The sequence below is a fragment of the Myotis nattereri genome (genome assembly GCF_964212035.1).
Source record: "Myotis nattereri genome assembly, chromosome: 7".
NCBI classification, from domain to species: Eukaryota; Metazoa; Chordata; class Mammalia; order Chiroptera; family Vespertilionidae; genus Myotis; species Myotis nattereri.
This window is the reverse complement of record NC_138082.1, coordinates 18918468-18937358: the sequence shown is the minus strand read 5'-3', so window position 1 is coordinate 18937358 and position 18891 is coordinate 18918468. Positions and strand designations below refer to the sequence as shown.

Genomic DNA, 18891 nt, shown 5'->3' with positions numbered 1-18891 from the left:
TGGACGTGAAGGAAAGGAGCAACTTTAGCTGGGTTTCTGCATCACTGAGAGCAGTTTGCAGACTGCTGATGTGGAGCTCATTCTGCCGGCAGCCGGGAATTCCTCAGCACCGCGGACAGCGCCAACTGGCTTCTGCGCCCACCAGGGTCGAAATCCCGAGCTGCTTCTTTAGACCAGGCTGGTGTTGTCTAAGCAGTCGCACTTTATACAGCTGATGCATGCACGGGGCAGGGGGGTGGGGGAGTGGGGGTTGGGGGGGGGGCACTTTACGTGCGAGATACTTATTTACTTATTTGCATTGAATTACAATAAAAAAATAAACACTGTAATTATACTTAATGCATTCTTGGATGGGCTGCAGTGATGAAAGTTCGGGAAGAGCCTTGCATTTAGATTTAAACCAGCTGCAGTCTCGGATTATTATTAATAGATAAAGCATAACGGTTGTCAAAGAATCTTCAAAAATGTATGCCGTCCAATTCTAATGGACTCTTCAGTTGAAGAAACACGTTCCCTGTGCTACATGGTTAAACTCCAGGTCTTCCTGAAGCTTAAATTTGATTTTTTAAAAAGTAGCCTGGTTCTCCTGCAGTTTGTTCTCTAACGTTCAAAATCAATCTCCTGTAATTCATCTAGTCTGTCATTAGGCGTCATTGTAAAGCTGTTTCTTCCAAACCTCTAGCAAAAATGCTCTGTTTCTAAAATCTTATCAAAATAAGAGAAGAAAAAAAAAGAGACACAGACACAAATAAATGAACAGAAAGTTTTGTTTTGTTTTTTATTGGTAACAGTATGAGCATTAAAATATATATTCAAAGCATGTTTTAAAGCAAATTGTAAATGTTACCTGCTCGCATACTTAATCAGGTATTTACTGGACTGGGACTGCATGAGGCATTTCCAAGCCTTATAGGGAAAGCCCTCTGCAGTGGGATATGCTGGCCATCAAGACCACACTCGAACAGTGCCATCACAGCCTCCGGAAAACAGACTCTCTCCGTCATGAGAAAACACCACTGTGTGAGCTTCGTTCTCATGACCCACCAGTTTGTAAATCTGCCCTGATTGAAGATCTAGCAAATGAATAACGCCACTGCCACTCGCCTGAGCTAATACTCGACCTGGAGGGAGAGAGAAAGAGAGGGAGAGGGGGAGAGAGGGAGAGAGGAGAGAGAAAGAGGAGAATATCAAAGTTTTATTTCCTCAGTCACAGTTTATAAGCAATAAGATATATAGTTTTGCATTAAAAAATTTTAATGTTGCCATAATTGCAGCTGTCCCACTCCTCCCGCTTTGCCCACCTCCACCCACCCCCACCTCCCACCTCCCACCTCCCACCTCCTTTGGCCTTCACCAAACTATTGTCCATGCCCATGGGTATGCATATATGTTCTTTAGCTGATCCCTTCACCTTTTTTAAAATATGTTTTTATTGATTTCAGAGAGGAAGGGAGAGGGAGAGAGAGAGAGAAACATCAATGATGAGAAAGAATCATTGATCAGCTGCCTCCTGCATGCCCCCTACTGGGGATGGAGCCTGCATCCTGGGCATGTGCTCTGATCAGGAATTGAACCGTGACCTCCTGGTTCATAGGTAAATGCTCAACCACTGAGCCAAGCCAGCCAGGCTTCCTTCACCTTCTTTATCCAGTCACCCGTACCTCCCTCCCCTTGGGCATCGGCAAGTTTGTCCCATATGTACATGCTTCTGATTCCATTTTGTTCCTTAGTTTATTTTGTTCATTATATTCCACATATTAGTGAGATCAATACATATTTTGTTTTAATTTTAATTCAACAAACTTGTTTTGTGTTAGATACCAGTCATTAAATATGAACTAAGTCCTGAATGTATAGAAAATAATTCCAGTCAAAATAAGACACATGAATGATTAAATTATAAAAATTTAAAATGAAAAAGTAAAACCTAATGTGTTACTGGCTTTATATGCAGAGGTCATCAAATGCTCTGCTAGACTCCTTAAATTTGGGATTAATAAATAATATTGAGGAGATGAGGTTGAAAGCACTAAGCAACACAGCTTTCCTTTTAAGAAAACACAAGCTTCAAATATACCCATGGCAAAGGTATACACATATATAGTATATAATTCATTTATATTTTAAAATTTGTATTATATGTAAGCTGTTTTATTATAATTATACTAAATTGTTACTTAAGACTATCATAATACAGTTATTCTTTAAAAACCGTGACACAACAAATTTCTTTGGGGTTGAAGTGAAAATACCTCCATTTTAAAGGTAACTTTGGTTTTTATTACTCTAATTAAAAATTTAGTTAAATTTTTGTTATGTAGGGAACTAAATGCAACACAAAGTATACTCATGATTTTCATACCATATTTTTATGAGTGGATAATTTTGTTATAGGAAAAATACATCAGTAATTCAATTCTAATTACTTTTATTTTAAAAAAAATCAGTAGCAAAATATCAGGAAATGTGGAGGTAAGTAAAAATAATAGATTATGTTTATATAAGTTCAGTACACGGGTTAAACAAATATAATATTAGTACAATTCCTGGAATTATCTAATACAACTTAAAAGGCATATAGTACCATTTTAGTAAACATTTAAAATTCATTAAATTCAACATGCTAGATACTAGATTTAGTTACATAACATGGATAATTTCATATAATCCCTATAATAATCTAATAATAAAAAATAATAGTAACTCTATTATATAGACGAAAAAAGAGAGGTTTGGAAAAATTAAGAAACTTGTCTATAGCAGAAGCTAGCATTTAATCATAAGCACTTTGAGTTATGTTTTCCACATCCAGGTAGCATTGTTATCAATGATGACTTCATGACAAATTATAAGTAGGTGATATATTGTGAAAATAGAATTTGTCTATCCCATGATGAAAATTCTATATGATAGCACTGTAGAGTCACAGTGAAATATTTAATCACAAATTATACTAAAAATTGTCATGGATATCTCTAAGACAGAGAAAAGTTATAAAAAGAAAGCTAACCATGATAAATATAGCTTATTTGCAAACCTTTATAACTACTGGGCTTCTTCATCTAGAACAAAGCCTGACACAGCAAAGATCCTTAGGATGGATTAAAGTGTCCAAAGCAGCAGATGTGAATATTTATTATAAACTCTCTTCTACAAAGTCTTTGCTGACAGAAGCACTGCATGTGGATTTCACTTCCTGCCTCTACGCGCAATAGCTGCTTGTGACTCTTCTAAGAATAAAACAACTTTTTTCTTTGTAGTCTTCACATTATGGCTAGGAAGGGGGTAAATATTATTTACTATTTTTGAAACCAAATAGAATCAAAGCCCATAAAGAAAAGTGAAAGAGTTAACATTAAATCATTATCGTTTGTTCAATTCAAATCTGTAAAAATTATAATTAGAAATAATGATAAAGGTTCTTGATGATTTCCAAAAGTTTGTGTAATAAAATGGAGGAAATGATATTGGAATTTAATGATAAGGTTATATAATTCAGCAGCACAGCCTCAGGTGTTTTACAAAACATCTTTGCTAGAACAGACTTGAGTCAGCAAGTTTATGGTAAGGTTTTTCAGGTTTACTTGAACTAGGGGTATAAATTCATAACCATGTTTAATTTTATTGAAAGTATAATGCATTAAGGTGAATATGGCCCTGAACTTAAGTGTAAGAAGACCCATAACTCACCTCCTCCCATGAACATAACAAATATAAACCTACATATAAAATAATTCCTCCTAAAGAACTAAGGGCTGAATAGCTTCTGCACATGAAATGAGAGAGGAACCGCATAGAGAAGGGTAGGAGAGATGGAGACATGAAAATCATGGGGACCCCACTCCCATATGTGACTTGTAGTAGGGGAAAATATTCCTGAGGGGACTTGCAGACAGTCTCACCTGTTCTAGGGTATTAAAGAGCTCTTAGCCAGGGGTGGGCAAACTTTTTGACTCAAGGGCCACAATGGGTTCTTCAACTGGACTGGAGGGCCGGAACAAAAGCATGGATGGAGTGTTTGTGTGAACTAATATAAATTCAAAGTAAACATCATTACATAAAAGGGTACGGTCTTTTTTTTTTTTAGTTTTATTCATTTCAAATGGGCTGGATCCGGCCTGCGGGCCATAGTTTGCCCACAGCTGTTAGACTAAGCATGAAAAGATTCCATTTACTGCCAAATAGGTAGAGAACTGCAGGGACGTTCAGCATGTGTGGAAACTCTCTAGGACCAGAGGTATTTCTGAGCCCCATTATTTACAAACAGAATCAGAGCTCATAAAGAAAGTGAAATAATTATCATTAAATCATTATCTTTTGTTCCTGGGTAGTGTGGGTGGAGCTTGGTCCAAGCCCTCTAACCACCCTGCAAGGTCTCCAACATCATGCTATGGCCACCTTGGCCAGCACTTGCTGCAGCCCCAGCCAGCTGGTCCACCAGAATGCCCCAGTAGGCACACCCCCCCCCCACTTACATTCCAACTGGCATGACAAAACCCACCCAGCATCCACAAAAAGGTTGCTCCTATTCAAGTCAATGCTTTCAAGATTGGAAGAGATAGCTGTTTCATCTAATACATAGAAACAAACATAGAAAGTAAAACAAAATGAAAAGGCAAAACAATATGTTCCAAATTAAAGAACAGAGTAAAAACCACTAATGAAATGGAGATCATTAATTTGTCTGATAAAGAATTCCAAGTAATAGTCTTAAGGCTGCTCATCAAATTTGGGAGAAGAAAAGAGAAACTATGTGAGAGCATCAACAAAGAGTTAGAATGTATAATACAAAACCAATCAGAGCTGAAAATATAATAACTGAAATTATATATATAAAATATATATATAACTAGAGGGAATAAATAGCAGGTAAATAATACAGAAGAATAGATTAGTGGCCTGGAAGACAAAAATAGTGGAGATCACCCAATTAGAAAAAGAAAAAAAGAAGAAAGGAATTTTTAAAAATGAGGATAGTTTAAGGGACCTTAATGGCTGAAAACTTTCCTAAACTTCCAAACAAGATGAACCCAAAGAGACACACACCAAGACATACTGTAATTAAAATGGAAAAATTAAAGAGGGAATATTGAAAGCAGAAAAACTATAGTAATTAAAATAGTATGGAGTCAGCACAAACAAACAAAAAACAGACACATAGATCAATGGAACAGAATAGGAATCCTAGAAATAAACCCTCACTTAGAAGATCAATTAATTTATGACAAGAGGCAAGAACATAGAATAGAGAAATGACAATTTTTTTTAATAAATGGTATTGAGAAAAGATACATACAAATTAAAATAAATCTGGACCACTTTCTTACACCATATACAAAAATAAACTAAAAATGGACTAAAGGCTTAAATGCAACATCTGAAACCATGAACTTCCTAGAAGAAAACCTAGGCAGTAAACTCTGATACCGATATCAACACTATTTATTTTTTTAAGCATTTTATTTGATTTCAGAGAAGAATGGAGAAAGAGCGAGAGATAGAAACATCAATGATGAGAAACAATCATTGATTGGTTGCCTCCTGCATGCCCCACACTGGGGATTGAGCCTGCAATATGGGCATGGGCCCTACCGGGAATTGAACCTACCTCCTGGTTCATAGGTTGACGCTCAATCACTGAGCAACACCAGCTGGGCACACTCTATTTTTTTTTTTAAATATGTCTCCTTGTTCATGAGCAACTAAAGCAAAAATAAACAAATAGACTGCATGAAACTAAATAGCTTTTGTGTAGTAAAGGAAACCATATATATATATATATATATATATATATATATATATATATATATATGGCTAATATGCAAAGTGTCCCCTCAGGAGTTCGACCAGGAGACCAGGAGTTCGATCACTCGCTATGACATGTGCTGACCACCAGGGGGTGGCATGAAATGGAGGGAGGCCTCGGCTGGCAGCTGGAAGGCCCCAATCGGCCCTGATCACCTGCCAGGCATAGGGACCCTACTTGTGCATGAATTTCATACACCTGGTCTCTAGTCAACAAAATATTTGCAAATGACATATCCAATAAGGAATTAATACCCCAAATTCAAGATGGGGGCATACAGTTATGAATACATGAAACACAGCATTTATTTGTTGGCTGTTATTTATTAACTAGAGACCCAGTGCACAAAATTCATGCAATGGTAGGGTCCCTAGCAGCTGCCAGCTGCCAGTCGGGGCCTCCCTCCCTTCTCCTGGCCAGCACCATGCCCTGGTTGAACTTCTTGACAACTTCTGGTCGAGGGGACAATTTGCATAATACACTTTTATTATATAGGATTATTGTATTATTTTCCATAGGAACAACTGTAAACCTACTTTTGCCCTATCCTGTATATAAAGAACTCAAGCAACTCAATATCAAAAAAAATATCCAATTAAAAAATAGGCAGAGGTCCTGGCTTGTGTGGCTCAATTGGCTGGAGTGTTGTTCTGTACACTGAAAGGTCACGGGTTCAATTCCTCAACTCCAGGTCAGGGCACATATCCAGGTTGTGGGTTTGATCCCCAGTCAGGGTGATAGGGGAGGCAACCTATCAATGTTTCTCTGTCACATTGATATTTCTCTCTCTCCCTCTCCTTTCCAATCTCTCTAAAATCAATTAAAAACAAACATATCCTCAGGTGGGGATTTAAAAAAATGAACAGAGGGCCTGAATAGACATTTCTTCAAAGGAGATATACATTATTAGACACATGAAAAGATGTTCAACATCACTAATCATCAAGATAATCAAATCAAAATCACAATGAAATGTCACCTCACACCTCTTAGAATGGCTATTATAAAAAAGTCAACAGATGAGTGTTGGAGAGGATGTATAGGAATGGGAACCCATATGCACTATTGATAGGATTGTAAATTGGTGCAGCCACTATAGAAAAGTGTATGGAGGCACCTCAAAAAATAAAATAAAAATAACATTATTCTATAATGCAACAATTTCACTTCTGGTTATTTGGGAAGAAAATAAAACACTAATTTGAAGGTATATGCATCTCTATGTTAATTGCAGCATTATTTATAGTAGCCAAGATATGGAAGCAAACCAGGTGTCTATCAATATATGAATAAATAAAGAAGATGTGGTATATATAATAGAATATTATTCAGCAATAAAAATATACATAATCTTGCCATTTGTGACAACATAAATGGACTTAGAGGATATTATGTTAAATGAAATAAGTCAGATAGAAAAACTGTACCCAATTACTAACTAAAAAAACTCATACCCCTTCTCATATCTCAGGAAAATTATTTTTCTAGTTCTTCCATTTCTATTTCAAATACTAAATTCTCTTTTTTTTCCAGATTCCAAAGGGCATTATCCCATGTTCTCCCTCTCCATCTTCAATCCAAGTTCTATCCATTCTTCTTTATTAATTTTCTATAACCTTTCCATTTCCAACTGTTAGGTCTACAATATTAAAATCCTTAACTTTGGATGTCAGGACAATTGAAATGATGCCCCAAATGATTTTTTTTGTTAGAATGTCTTTACTTTTAAGCCTACTTATATTAATTTCTAAGGTGTTACTTCACAATTATGTCACTCCCATCCTGAAATAGCACAACTTTGAATAGAACAACAAAAGCAGCAGCAGCAACAATAAACTCTGTTTAAGACCCAAACAAAACAGATGAGATAAACTGACCTGCCCCAAATAAGAAAACGTATTCATGGCAGTTGTAGAACCTGGGTGAATTAGATCTTTGATTCCCAAATTGTTGCTTTTTTTTTTTTCCCCATTCCGCTCTCACACTGAGTAATGGTCCCAGTGCTTATAGAATTTACTTACCCAAGTACACTCTTATGCGTGAACCCTGTGATCATCAGATAATTTGCCATTATTTGTTGAATATATTTTTCACTTCCCCGAGTTTGGATTGTTACTCCTATTATTCCTTTTGAAATATTTTCCTTAGCTGTCTCCTTGATTCCTAACTATATCTTCCTAAAGAAAAACCACTTACTTATTAAATCTCAGTTCAAAATGACCTTCTTCAATAAGTCAGTATAAGGCATCCCAAGTGATTTTCCTCTTTTGAACATATTTTTGCATCCATACCAACCATGTGCTAATAGGATGACATAAATAATAGTTAACTATGTGTTTGTCCTACCTTCTTAAATTTGTAATTACTCAGCACAGGGGCTATGCCATATTTTGCCCTCCCCCAAGCTTAGCACACTGGCTGTTGTAGTCAATACTCAATAGAAATAGGAACATTTTTCACAACTCTCTTTTTTAGTGCTATTATTTGCCAAGTACTATCCCAACCCTTTATACACATTGTCTCATTTTATCCTTACAACATCCTTATGGGGTAGCTGTATACCTGTGCTATCCATTATAGCAGCTATGACTCACACATGGCTATTGGGAACTTAAAATGCAGCTAGTGCAAACTGAAATGTGCTATAGTTGTAAAATGCCCACCAGAATTTGAAGACTTGATATGAAAAAATGCATTAATAACTTTTATATTGATTACATATGTGATATTATTTTGGATATAATGGATTCAATAATATACATTTTATAATTTCCCTGCTTTTTGAAAATGTAGCTAGTAAAAATGTAAGATTATATATGCAGTTCACATTGTATTTCAATTGGGCAAAGCTAGCACATACCCTGCTTCACAGAGGAGGAACATGAGGCTTAGAGAGATAAAAGCAACTTCTCCAGGGCCACACAGATTATAAGTAGGGGAGTCTGGACTTGAGGCTGGTCTGACTCCAAAAAGTCATGCTCTTATCCTCTGCGTCATACCTTAATACCTCCGGATGAATTGTTATTGATTGGCTCAATGTCGTTTCTCCCACTGTGATTAAGCTGCCCTCACTAAAATATAGCATGAGTCAGAGTAAACATCTCTTGGGTGTGCAGTTCTAGTTCCCAGCTGAATCTTTGCCTGCCCCTAGAAATACTTTAAAATTAATTTCTACTTAAGTACAAGAAATATTTCAAAAATTTAACTTGTATGGTTACCCTAATAGCACTTATTGACTCTGAGAGTCTTACTGTGCAATTAGCTTTCTGGAAATACACAAATAGTTCATGAAAAAAGAAACAGTTTTGTTTGGTTAAAATATTTCAACGTGCCCAGCTGGCTGGCGTGGTTCAATGGTTGAGCACTGACCTATGAACCAGGAGGTCACAGTTCGATTCCCGGTTAGGTCATATGCCCGAGTTGCAGGCTTGATTTCCCAGGGTGGGACATGTAGGAGGCAGCAGATCAATGATTCGGTCTCATCACTGATGTTTCTATCTCTCTCTCCCTCTCTGAGATCAATAAAAAGTATTAAAAATAGAGTTCAACTTAATTTATTTTACATTAAAGATTCCTTCAGAAAAGGACAAAATTAAATTGTTAAACTAAAATTAATGATATAAGATAGAGATATTGGGACCTCAGTTGTCAATATGACAATTTATATTACCTGATATTCAAAATAAAAATTATGAGATGAATGAAAACTTTTGGTCAAGTTTTATGAAGATACTGGTTCCGTAACACATTCCATGGTGGTGTATTCGTTGGACAAAATAATGTCATTTTGTGATGGAACATCTAGAGAAGGAAAACTGGGAGTGTAGGTTATGAAATTTTCTAACTCATGTTGACAGGAATCTTTGAGTATTTTTTGTTGTTGTTGTTGTTATTGGAGGAGTAATTCACAATGCTAGTTAATGTATCAAGAGTTAGAAGTTGAGCTTTTTTGGAAAATTTCTTAATTTGTCTAATAGCACTTGCTCAATGAGCCATCAGTTGCCATCACTGCTAACCACGGCAACGGTGGATACATATATTGTTTGTGCCAACGATGAACAGAGTCCTATTTAATCAGACTCAGTAGAGGCTGGATCTAATGATGCTGTTTAGAAAACTAATTTAGAAATAAACTTTTCTTATTACTTTATCTATATACACTTAACATACATATTAACAAAAAGGTCACAAAATTCACTTACATGTTAGCTCTTGTTACAAAAATATAATTTCCCAGCAATATTATGAATCAACACTTAGCTAAAAGTATGCTGTTTTCTACTACTTATACCATCAGGAATAGCATCATTGTGAATTAAATGGAATTGTTATAAGAAATAGAAGCAGACTCAAAACTTTAAGCTTATTCTAAACAATAAACTGTGAGTGAAATACATCTTATATTTCTCATTAAAAATAACTTCGGTAATTTCTTATGATGATGAATTCTTTGATTAAATATTAAGCAATGCATTCCCCCAAGAAAACAAAAACACCCATTTTATGTTTCATTCAAATTAGTCTCATAGGAAAGATCATAGGAAATTTTTTATCACAAATACACAAGAATGAAGTCTAGAACAATTTTGTGCCATATATGAAATTACATATCAAAGAGGAAAAGAGAGTCTTTGATCAATAAGGAAATGATTTTTATACACATCAGAAGCAATTTGAAGCAATTCTCTTGATCAATATAGATAGGCAGAAATGCTTCTCAGCATTTATTACCTGTGGAGAGCATTATTGATTAATTCTATTGATTTTTAGAATGCATGTGAAGAGGCATCTGTTGTTTTCTTTAAAAGATGCCCCAAAATGAAACTATTTAAGTTTTGAGGATTTGCATTAATAGCTCAACCTGAGTCATTACTCAGAATTTCAAAAACACCATTGAAAGAGATGTGAAATTTGATTTAGTTTATTTTGCATCCCATCGCTTGATCAATACATTTCTGAAAAAGAAATAGATTACTTGGACATTTAACTTGCTTGAGTGCTTAAGTGCTACAACAATTTTAAAACTTTTTCAGTATTTTTACTATGTACACGCTTAAGGGTCTTAACTTTTCTATTGTAGGTAGTACTGCTTGAACAAAGATTAATTGGTGTCAAAGTATAAATATAGGTAAAAAAGAAATGTATTTCAAATATCTCTGGGTAGAAATGCATGTCTTAAACATGACAATGGAGAGAGCTTCAATATCTTGATTGAGGCGTCAAGCATATAGGTTTATCTTTCTTAGAATTAGATAATATGTTCAATGGATACAACAAACAGAGGTTGAAGAAAAACCCTACCATTACTTAAACTATGGATGTTACTTATTGAGTTACCCACAGAGTATGCATCATATGTTTGCCAAGAAACAGTTTTAAACAAATACAGTAATTACTTTTTGTCTTCCATGTGAAATCCACTCTTGTTTAGGAAGGCAGCTCTTTGATAGTGCAGAAATTCCCAAACTTTAGCAGGTTAATAAATCCAAAAAGTGCCTTTCCTTGCTAGGAATAAAACTTTTGGTCTTATCACATGTAGTTTTTAAAATATGTTCCTCTTATTAGGAGAGCATGAATGAATGTTTTCTTGAGCAGATACTTTTCTACATGAGCTATCTTCTGAATATTACAGAAACCCTTTGTGAAATGCACCTAAAGTCCTAAAAATGTTCTAATTGTTGAATTTATTTAGAATATAAAACACCACCTGTGTTCATTAAGAAATCCTGGTAGACATGTTTCCTAACTTGGTCCTCATCTCTGCAGCTGAACAGTGTTGAAATAATATTTATTCAGGGACCCCATGCACCTGGAGCTATGCAAAAACTTCAGAAAAGCCTTGGCTGATGTCAGCAGAAAACCCATTTTCAGTTCAGTTCTGGGGATCAGCTGAGCTAAGGTAAAGTGCGCTTCATAGTCTGTGATAGCTCTTCCCCATTATACATGAGTAGAGACAGCCCTGAAGGCTTATATTTTATACCACAAGTTTAATGAAAACTTTAATTTTTTAATCTTATTATAAAGTAATAAAACCACCTGTAACATTTTTCATTTTTCACTATTTAAACCATAACATTTACTACATTTTAAGACTCAAGGATGTAGAATTCTAATATTTTAGAAGTTGTTCTCTTCACGAACAGTCCTGTCAACACTAACTTCATTACAGAGGAATCTCCCTTCCTGGATGTGGTGCTTTGTCAGTGGGGAAGAAAATAGTGTCAGCTTTTGTTAGTTATTGGTGAGGGGGTGAATTATTATAACCATATCCTTATTTTTATTTTTTTAATTTTATTTTATTGTTTAAAGTATTACAAATAGTAGTACATATGTCTCATTTTTTTCCTCATTGACCTCCCCCTGGCTCATGCCCTCACCTCTCTGCCCCACAGTGTCTTGCATCCAATGGTTATGCTTATATGCATGCATACAAGTCCTTTGGTTGATCTCTTATTTTCAGGACTTCATTCTTCCCCACTCCAGGACAGCATAGTCCATTGGGTAAAGTTGGCTCAATAATAAATCAGCACCACTAAACCACTAATAGTTACTGTAAAAAAGATGTAAGTATGTGAGAAAAGAATTAGAGTCCAGATGATACTGACTATCCACCCAAAGAGGAAAAGAATGGCTGGAGCCATCAAATGTATGAGTCTTGTACGAGTTTGTAGGAGCTAGATAAATTAGTTCAAATAGAGTTATCTGCTGATGCTTAGAAAATCATCCAATTCTCTGAAATCATAGGGAGATTAGCCTAAATTTCACATGTTTAGTAATTCATTACCTGAGGAAATACAAAGGCCTAACACTTAATTGATATCTTACCTTCAAAATGATCTCAAGTGGTTGATAAAAGATAAAACCACTAGTTTCCATTTATTGAGTATCTACTTTTTCCTGAATGCTTTGTATTATATATTTTCAGTCACATGTGAGGAAAACATTATTTTCTTTTTATAGATGGAGATATTGAAACAGAGAAGTTAAGGAACTTCTTCAAGATAACAGATCTAGTAAGAGCCAAAATGACAACCCAAGATTGTTTCTAAACCCTTTCTATTCTATAGTCTGGGGAGAAAGGAAAGTGCTTGCACCAGAAAGCTAAGTTAATATGTCTGCTACATTAAATACACTTAGATTAAATCATAATTCTGTGAAAGGATCTTTATGGAAATCTAAGGTAATATTCCAGTATATTGTATTCTAATGACCTGGCTTTGTACCTCAGAAAATGTAAAGCAAAATGTAATTAGTTTGTCCTTTACTCCCTCCGTCACACTTTCTTGCTCTTACCCTCTTAATCCAATATTCCATTTGTATCAGATGGGCATTTTCTAAAAGCTAGGAGATACTTTGAGATTAAGGACACTGATGACTCCTTGGGGTAAAAATGAGACACAAATGATTTAGAGATGTACATGAGACAAAAATGGCAAAGTTTACATTACAATTAATTGAAAAAAGTTTTAATTTATCTTAGTAGATGGAATATTTGGACATTTTTCAGTTGTAAGAGAAAGAAAATCAACTCAAAGTGGCAAAGAAAAATATAGTTTCAGAATATTCTATATAATAAAAGCTAATATGCTAAGTGTCTGGTTGTCCCGCCATCCTTTCAACCAATCAAAGCATAATATGGTAATGAAGGCTAAGGCCACTCAACTGCTTGCTATGACGTGCACTGACCACCCAGGGGGCAGATACTCTGACTGGTAGGTTAGCTTGCTGCTGGGGTCTGGCTGGGCAGGACTGAGTGAGTCGGGCCGGACATGCCCTGGGGCCTTCTCACAGTCCCTCCCCAGCTGGCCAACTCCCGTGTCCCTCCCCAGACCCAATCATGCACAGGTGGAGTTCCTCAGCGTGGCCTGTACCCTCTCGCAATCTGGGACCCTTTGGGTGATGTCAGAGAGCCAATTTTGGCCATATCCCGTAGACTAGGCTGAGGGACCCCACAGGTGCATGAATTCATGCACCGGGCCTCTAGTATATTTATAACCTAGAAATACACCGAGACTGAAATCAGAATTTGACCAACAAGTGGGAATGGTGTTATAAGAGCACATCTCTCTCTCCTCAGCTCTGCTTTCATTGTGAATTCACTCTCAGGTGGTTTCTCTCCACATGAGATCATAGCAGGGTCAGGTGCATAGCCTCTCAAATTCAGCATCTGGAGAGAAGACCTCTGTTGCCCAGCAGTTTTATATTGGGTAAAAATTGTCCCTCATTGGCTAGGTTGGCCATGGGTTATCCCTGAATCAATTACTATGGTTGGCATGTGGGAAGGGTGATGGACCTGGCCAGGACTGAATGCCCACTACAACAACTGAGAGTACACAGAGACCCAAAGGGAGAACAAGATACTGTTATAGTCCAACTGGTATGGCTCAGTGGTTGAGCATCAACCTATGAACCAGGAATCACAGTTTGATTCCTAGTCAGGGCACATGCCCAGGTTGTGGGTTTGATTCCCAGAGTGGGGCATGTAGGAGGCAGCTAATCAATGATTCTCTCTCACCATTGATGTTTCTCTCTCTCTCTCTCTCTCTCTCTCTCTCTCTCTCTCTCCCTCTCTCCTCCCTTCCTCTCTGAAATCAATAACAAATATATTTTTAAAAGGAGATACTGTTATCAAAGAGGAATGGAAATGTTGCATAAAAACAAAGAAACAAACCCTACTTCAGAAAGTCATCCTGGCATGCAAAACCAGAGCCAATGTTTGCAGTAGAAAAAAAAAAAAAGTCACATTCTAGACCACTGAAACTGTTTCACTTTCCTTTGTTTTTTGTTTGTTTGTTTGTTTTGTTTTCATTTGGCAATTCATTCATTCCATAATCTTGCCTCCTAAAAGATGTTTATGTAAATAAACTTCATTTGGCTTTAACAAAATAATTATGATGGTTTCTTAGTAAACAAAAGCCAGTGTTTGGGGTCTTTTTATTTATTGTGAGAGTAAAGAATGCAGATAAATTCCAAATAAAATTTCAGGGAAGGTGGGGATAAAGTGAGAATTACAGTTGCAAAGGAAAAGAAAGCATCAAATACCTGTGTGACAAGCAATCTGTGTTAGGAAATGAAAAGTATTCCATAAATTAACTAGATAGTATGATTATTAATATCTGAATAGAATTCATAAATGCCGGCAAAAGAAACACCATTCCAGCTAGTTATATTGACTTTCCATTGTTAGAAAATAAAATTGTTAAATCTCTAAAATCATAAATAACTGTTTTTATAAGGCTTTTTAATAATCTCAGTATTTTCAGGAAAAATTACCATAAGAAAACTGTATTTTAAGGGCTCCTTTATCAGATTGATGTATTTTAAGTTTCAGTGATAATCTTTCATATGTTAAAAAGACCTAGATGTGGTTCTGCATACTAAAAAAAATATTGTAGTTATTTATAAAATAGAGACCATTTTTCAGAAATAAGATACAAAAACATATAAAGGTTATTTTATGAAATCATTATCTTTAAAAAATTATACCATTTTTGCTGTAGTCAATGTTTAAACTTAAAAAAAAATATATATCCTTTCAAAATTGCTTAAGAATAAAACACATGAAAATGTGATGGAAGGGGATTGATGAAACAAAATTCACAAAATAATGATAGTTGTTGAATGTGGATGATGGATAAATGGGGTTTGTTATACTATTTTCCCCATTATTATGTATGTTTGGAAAATTATATTCAAAGTTCAAAAATATTATTCATAAATCAGCATCATTAATATGTAGTCATTTCTTATATTTGGAACTAAAATATGTTTATTATTAAATAGATGTACACATTCTTCTAGAGCTAGGTATATATAAAATGTGTCTAAGTAATTATGTTAGCAGTAGAGTCAGTAGTGATAACTAAAAATGCTAAATATAACAATGTGTTAGAAAAAAAGACTTGAAACCTAGATGAGAGTAACAGAACATTTTCAATTATAATTTAAGAAGCAAAATACATATAATTTAAAATGATGTTATTAAGTGCTGGAAAGTAGGCACTGTAATGTCTTCTTAAAGTCTTTAACTCTTATAAGTAATTCTGTGTGAACCATTCTATATGATGTTTTAAATATTTGACTCACCTAAAGTACTAAAGTTTGTATACTGGTGTAGGGAGCAGTTATTTACCCAGAATTGATAGTACTAATCCATGCTTATATTGAAAAATAATTACAGCTTAAACTCAAAAATTACATTCCTAGAATTATCACTGTAGAGCCCCAACTGTTCTTTATACAAAGGAAAGGCATAGAAAGGAAAGGGAAAGCCAGGGAAGGGAAGGAAAGGAAAGGAGAAATTACTGCCTATCTACATAGGCAGCTTGTTACTATAGAAGCTAAAAAGTACAAATATTTTCATTGGAAGAATGTTATTCATCATAACCAGAAAACATTAAAAACACAGAGTGAATTTCTTGGCCCACACTCTATGAACAGGCCAATGGTAGTGCCCAAGTACAGCGGATAATTGTTCCACCATCTGCTTCCCATTGATTACACAGCCCTGGTCGTACATTTCCTCTGACTAGAGAGAGATTCCATTATAAAAATTAAAGATAATTTGGTCTTTCTAAATTAGGAGTCTCTTTGAAATAGCACACTATTAGCCTTTTAAAACATTTTTTAGAGCAAGTCTAAACATTAAATATGTTTCTCTTTTTTCCTGGGAACTCATCAATATCCTCAATATTTCTCATGTAGAACATTTTCCTGTTCTTGGTTTTTTTTTTTGTTTTGTTTTGTGTGTTTTTTTTCCTCACATTATAAAATTTGTAAGACATGAGGAAGCTAAAATATTCTTAGTTTCAATTAAATGCTAACATGTCTCTGAACATATATAGGGTCTTGTTTAATCCTGCACAGAAAACAGATGAACATTTGGACAAAAATGACCCTATGATATGAATGCCAACTTATTTTACTGGGTAACTGTTGTAATCTGGGCAAAAATATTCATAGAAATATTTTACCCTTTTGCTAGACTTAAACATACTAATTCTCATCTATTGCATACTTAATCCAACCAATACATTCTATTTTATTATTCCGTGAACTAGTAAAAATGGAAAAAAAATTATTTTTATCAATTCTTGAACCAAACTTTTCTATCTGGTGATAGAAAGGATAAGGCAAAATGAAGCCAAATCTTGCATATTCCCTTCAGGGGCTGCCAGCCAAAGAGCAGGACATAATAGTAGGAAAACTGTACTTATAACATTCAACCAAGACAGGGATAAGCAAGCCACAAGCATCTTAGATTCATGCAAATGTCCTCAATCTAATTTTAAAAAGAGAGTTTGGCAGACTCCTCTGTCCACATGAGATAGTTGCATTTAAAATTAATTTTAATTGAGAAAATATATAACGTGGTTAAAAAAATCAACAAGTTCTGTAAGTTTATAATGAAAAATAGCACTTTTCTGCCTTAAATCATCTCATACTACAAAGGCCCATCCCCAGACACACCTAACCTTTAGTTGCTTTTTTTGATACTTGCCTCTATGCCTCTATTCAAATAATACTATGTGCCATTGAATATTGGAAAGTTGCTAAGGAAATATACGTATATTTTTTTAATCCTCACCTGAGGATATGCTTTTCATTGATTTGAGAGAGAGAGAGAGAGAGAGAGAGAGAGAGAGAGAGAGAGAGAGAGAGAGAGAGAGAGAGAGAGAGAGAGAGAGAGAGAGAGAGAGAGAGAGAGAGAGAGAGAGAGAGAGAGAGAGAGAGAGAGAGAGAGAAAGAAGAAGAAGAAGAAGAAGAAGAAGAAGAAGAAGAAGAAGAAGAAGAAGAAGAAGAAGAAGAAGAAGGAGAAGAAGAAGAAGAAGAGGAAGGAGGAGGAGGAGGAGGAGGAGGAGGAGGAGGAAGAGGAGGAGGAAGAGGAGGAGGAGGAGAAGAAAAAGAAAAGAAAAGAAGAAGAAAGAAAGAAAGAAAGAAAGAAAGAAAGAAAGAAAGAAAGAAAGAGAGAAAGAAAGAAAGAAAGAATGAACAATCAGGTGCTTCCTATATGCTCCTCAATCAGGGATCAAACCCACAGCCCAGGTATGTGCCTTGGAATCAAACCAGGAATCAAACACCTTTTGGTATACGGGATGATGCTCTAACCAACGGAGCCACACTGGCCAGGGAGAGACTAAATCTTAAAATTTCTCATCACACACTAAAAATTTATAACTATCTGAGGTGATAAATTTTTACTAAAATTTTGTGCTAATCATTTAGCAATATATACATATATCAAATCATTATGTTCTACAGTTTAAACTGATACAATGTTATATGTCAATTAAAAAAACTGGGGGGAAATAAAATTTAATTAAATAAATAGAAATTCTTTGGTCAGAAAAAAAAAATTTGGTCCTGGCCAGTGTGGTTCAGTTGGTTGGGCTTTGTCCTGTATACTGCACAGTTGCTGGTTTGATGCTGGGTCAGGGCACATGCCTGGGTTGCTTGCTAGATCCTTGGTGTGGGGTGTGAAGGAGGCAGCAGATTGATGTTTCACTCTCACATCGATATTTTTCTCTCTCTCCTTCTGCCTTCCTCTCTCTCTAAAAATCAATTAAAAATATTTTGGTCTGAAATCTCTGCTCCTAACCATATGCTTACATCCTGTTTAAGCTTAGGTCATGGTTTTGCCATCTTTGATGTGATGATAGTGTCTTGTATAGATCTTAAGAGCTTCCAAGAGCCACCGTGTCTAAAGCCCAGATTTCTAATCAAGTACCTTCCTCAGCTGACTGACCACTACCTCAGGAATGTCTCTGGGCTTTGCTCTGCACTTGCTTCATGGCTCCGTTCTCAAGGAGCATTCCTTGTCTCTGTCGAGTAGTTTCATATGTGGGCTGTCTTTTTTTGGCAGCTCAATTTTGGACCCTTGTTTGGAGTCTGACTGGCTCTCACGGGAACAGTGCTTCTGGTAGCATTCCCCTTGGCTCCATACATTCCACCCAGTGTGACATCAGCACCATGACCAATGCTCTCCTCTAGGATTAAGGTTGTGTTCCTGGACCGTCACCTGCCTCTCCCGTTTCATCCAGAGGGAATGACAATGCTCTCCTGTCACTCTAGCTGGGTGGTGTTGG

At 35.7% G+C, this 18891-nt stretch overlaps 1 protein-coding gene across 1 annotated transcript in view; it reads right to left on the bottom strand.

The window, feature by feature from the left end:
• Nucleotides 1–752: 752 nt before the first annotated feature.
• SPAG16 (sperm associated antigen 16) overlaps nt 753–18891 on the bottom strand; it is a 640972-nt gene continuing 622833 nt past the window's right edge. Inside the window, exon 16 of the mRNA XM_081095737.1 lies at nt 753–1121. Coding sequence (XP_080951863.1) covers nt 946–1121 — 176 coding nt within the window. The 3' untranslated portion in view covers nt 753–945. The remainder of the gene's footprint in view (nt 1122–18891) is intronic.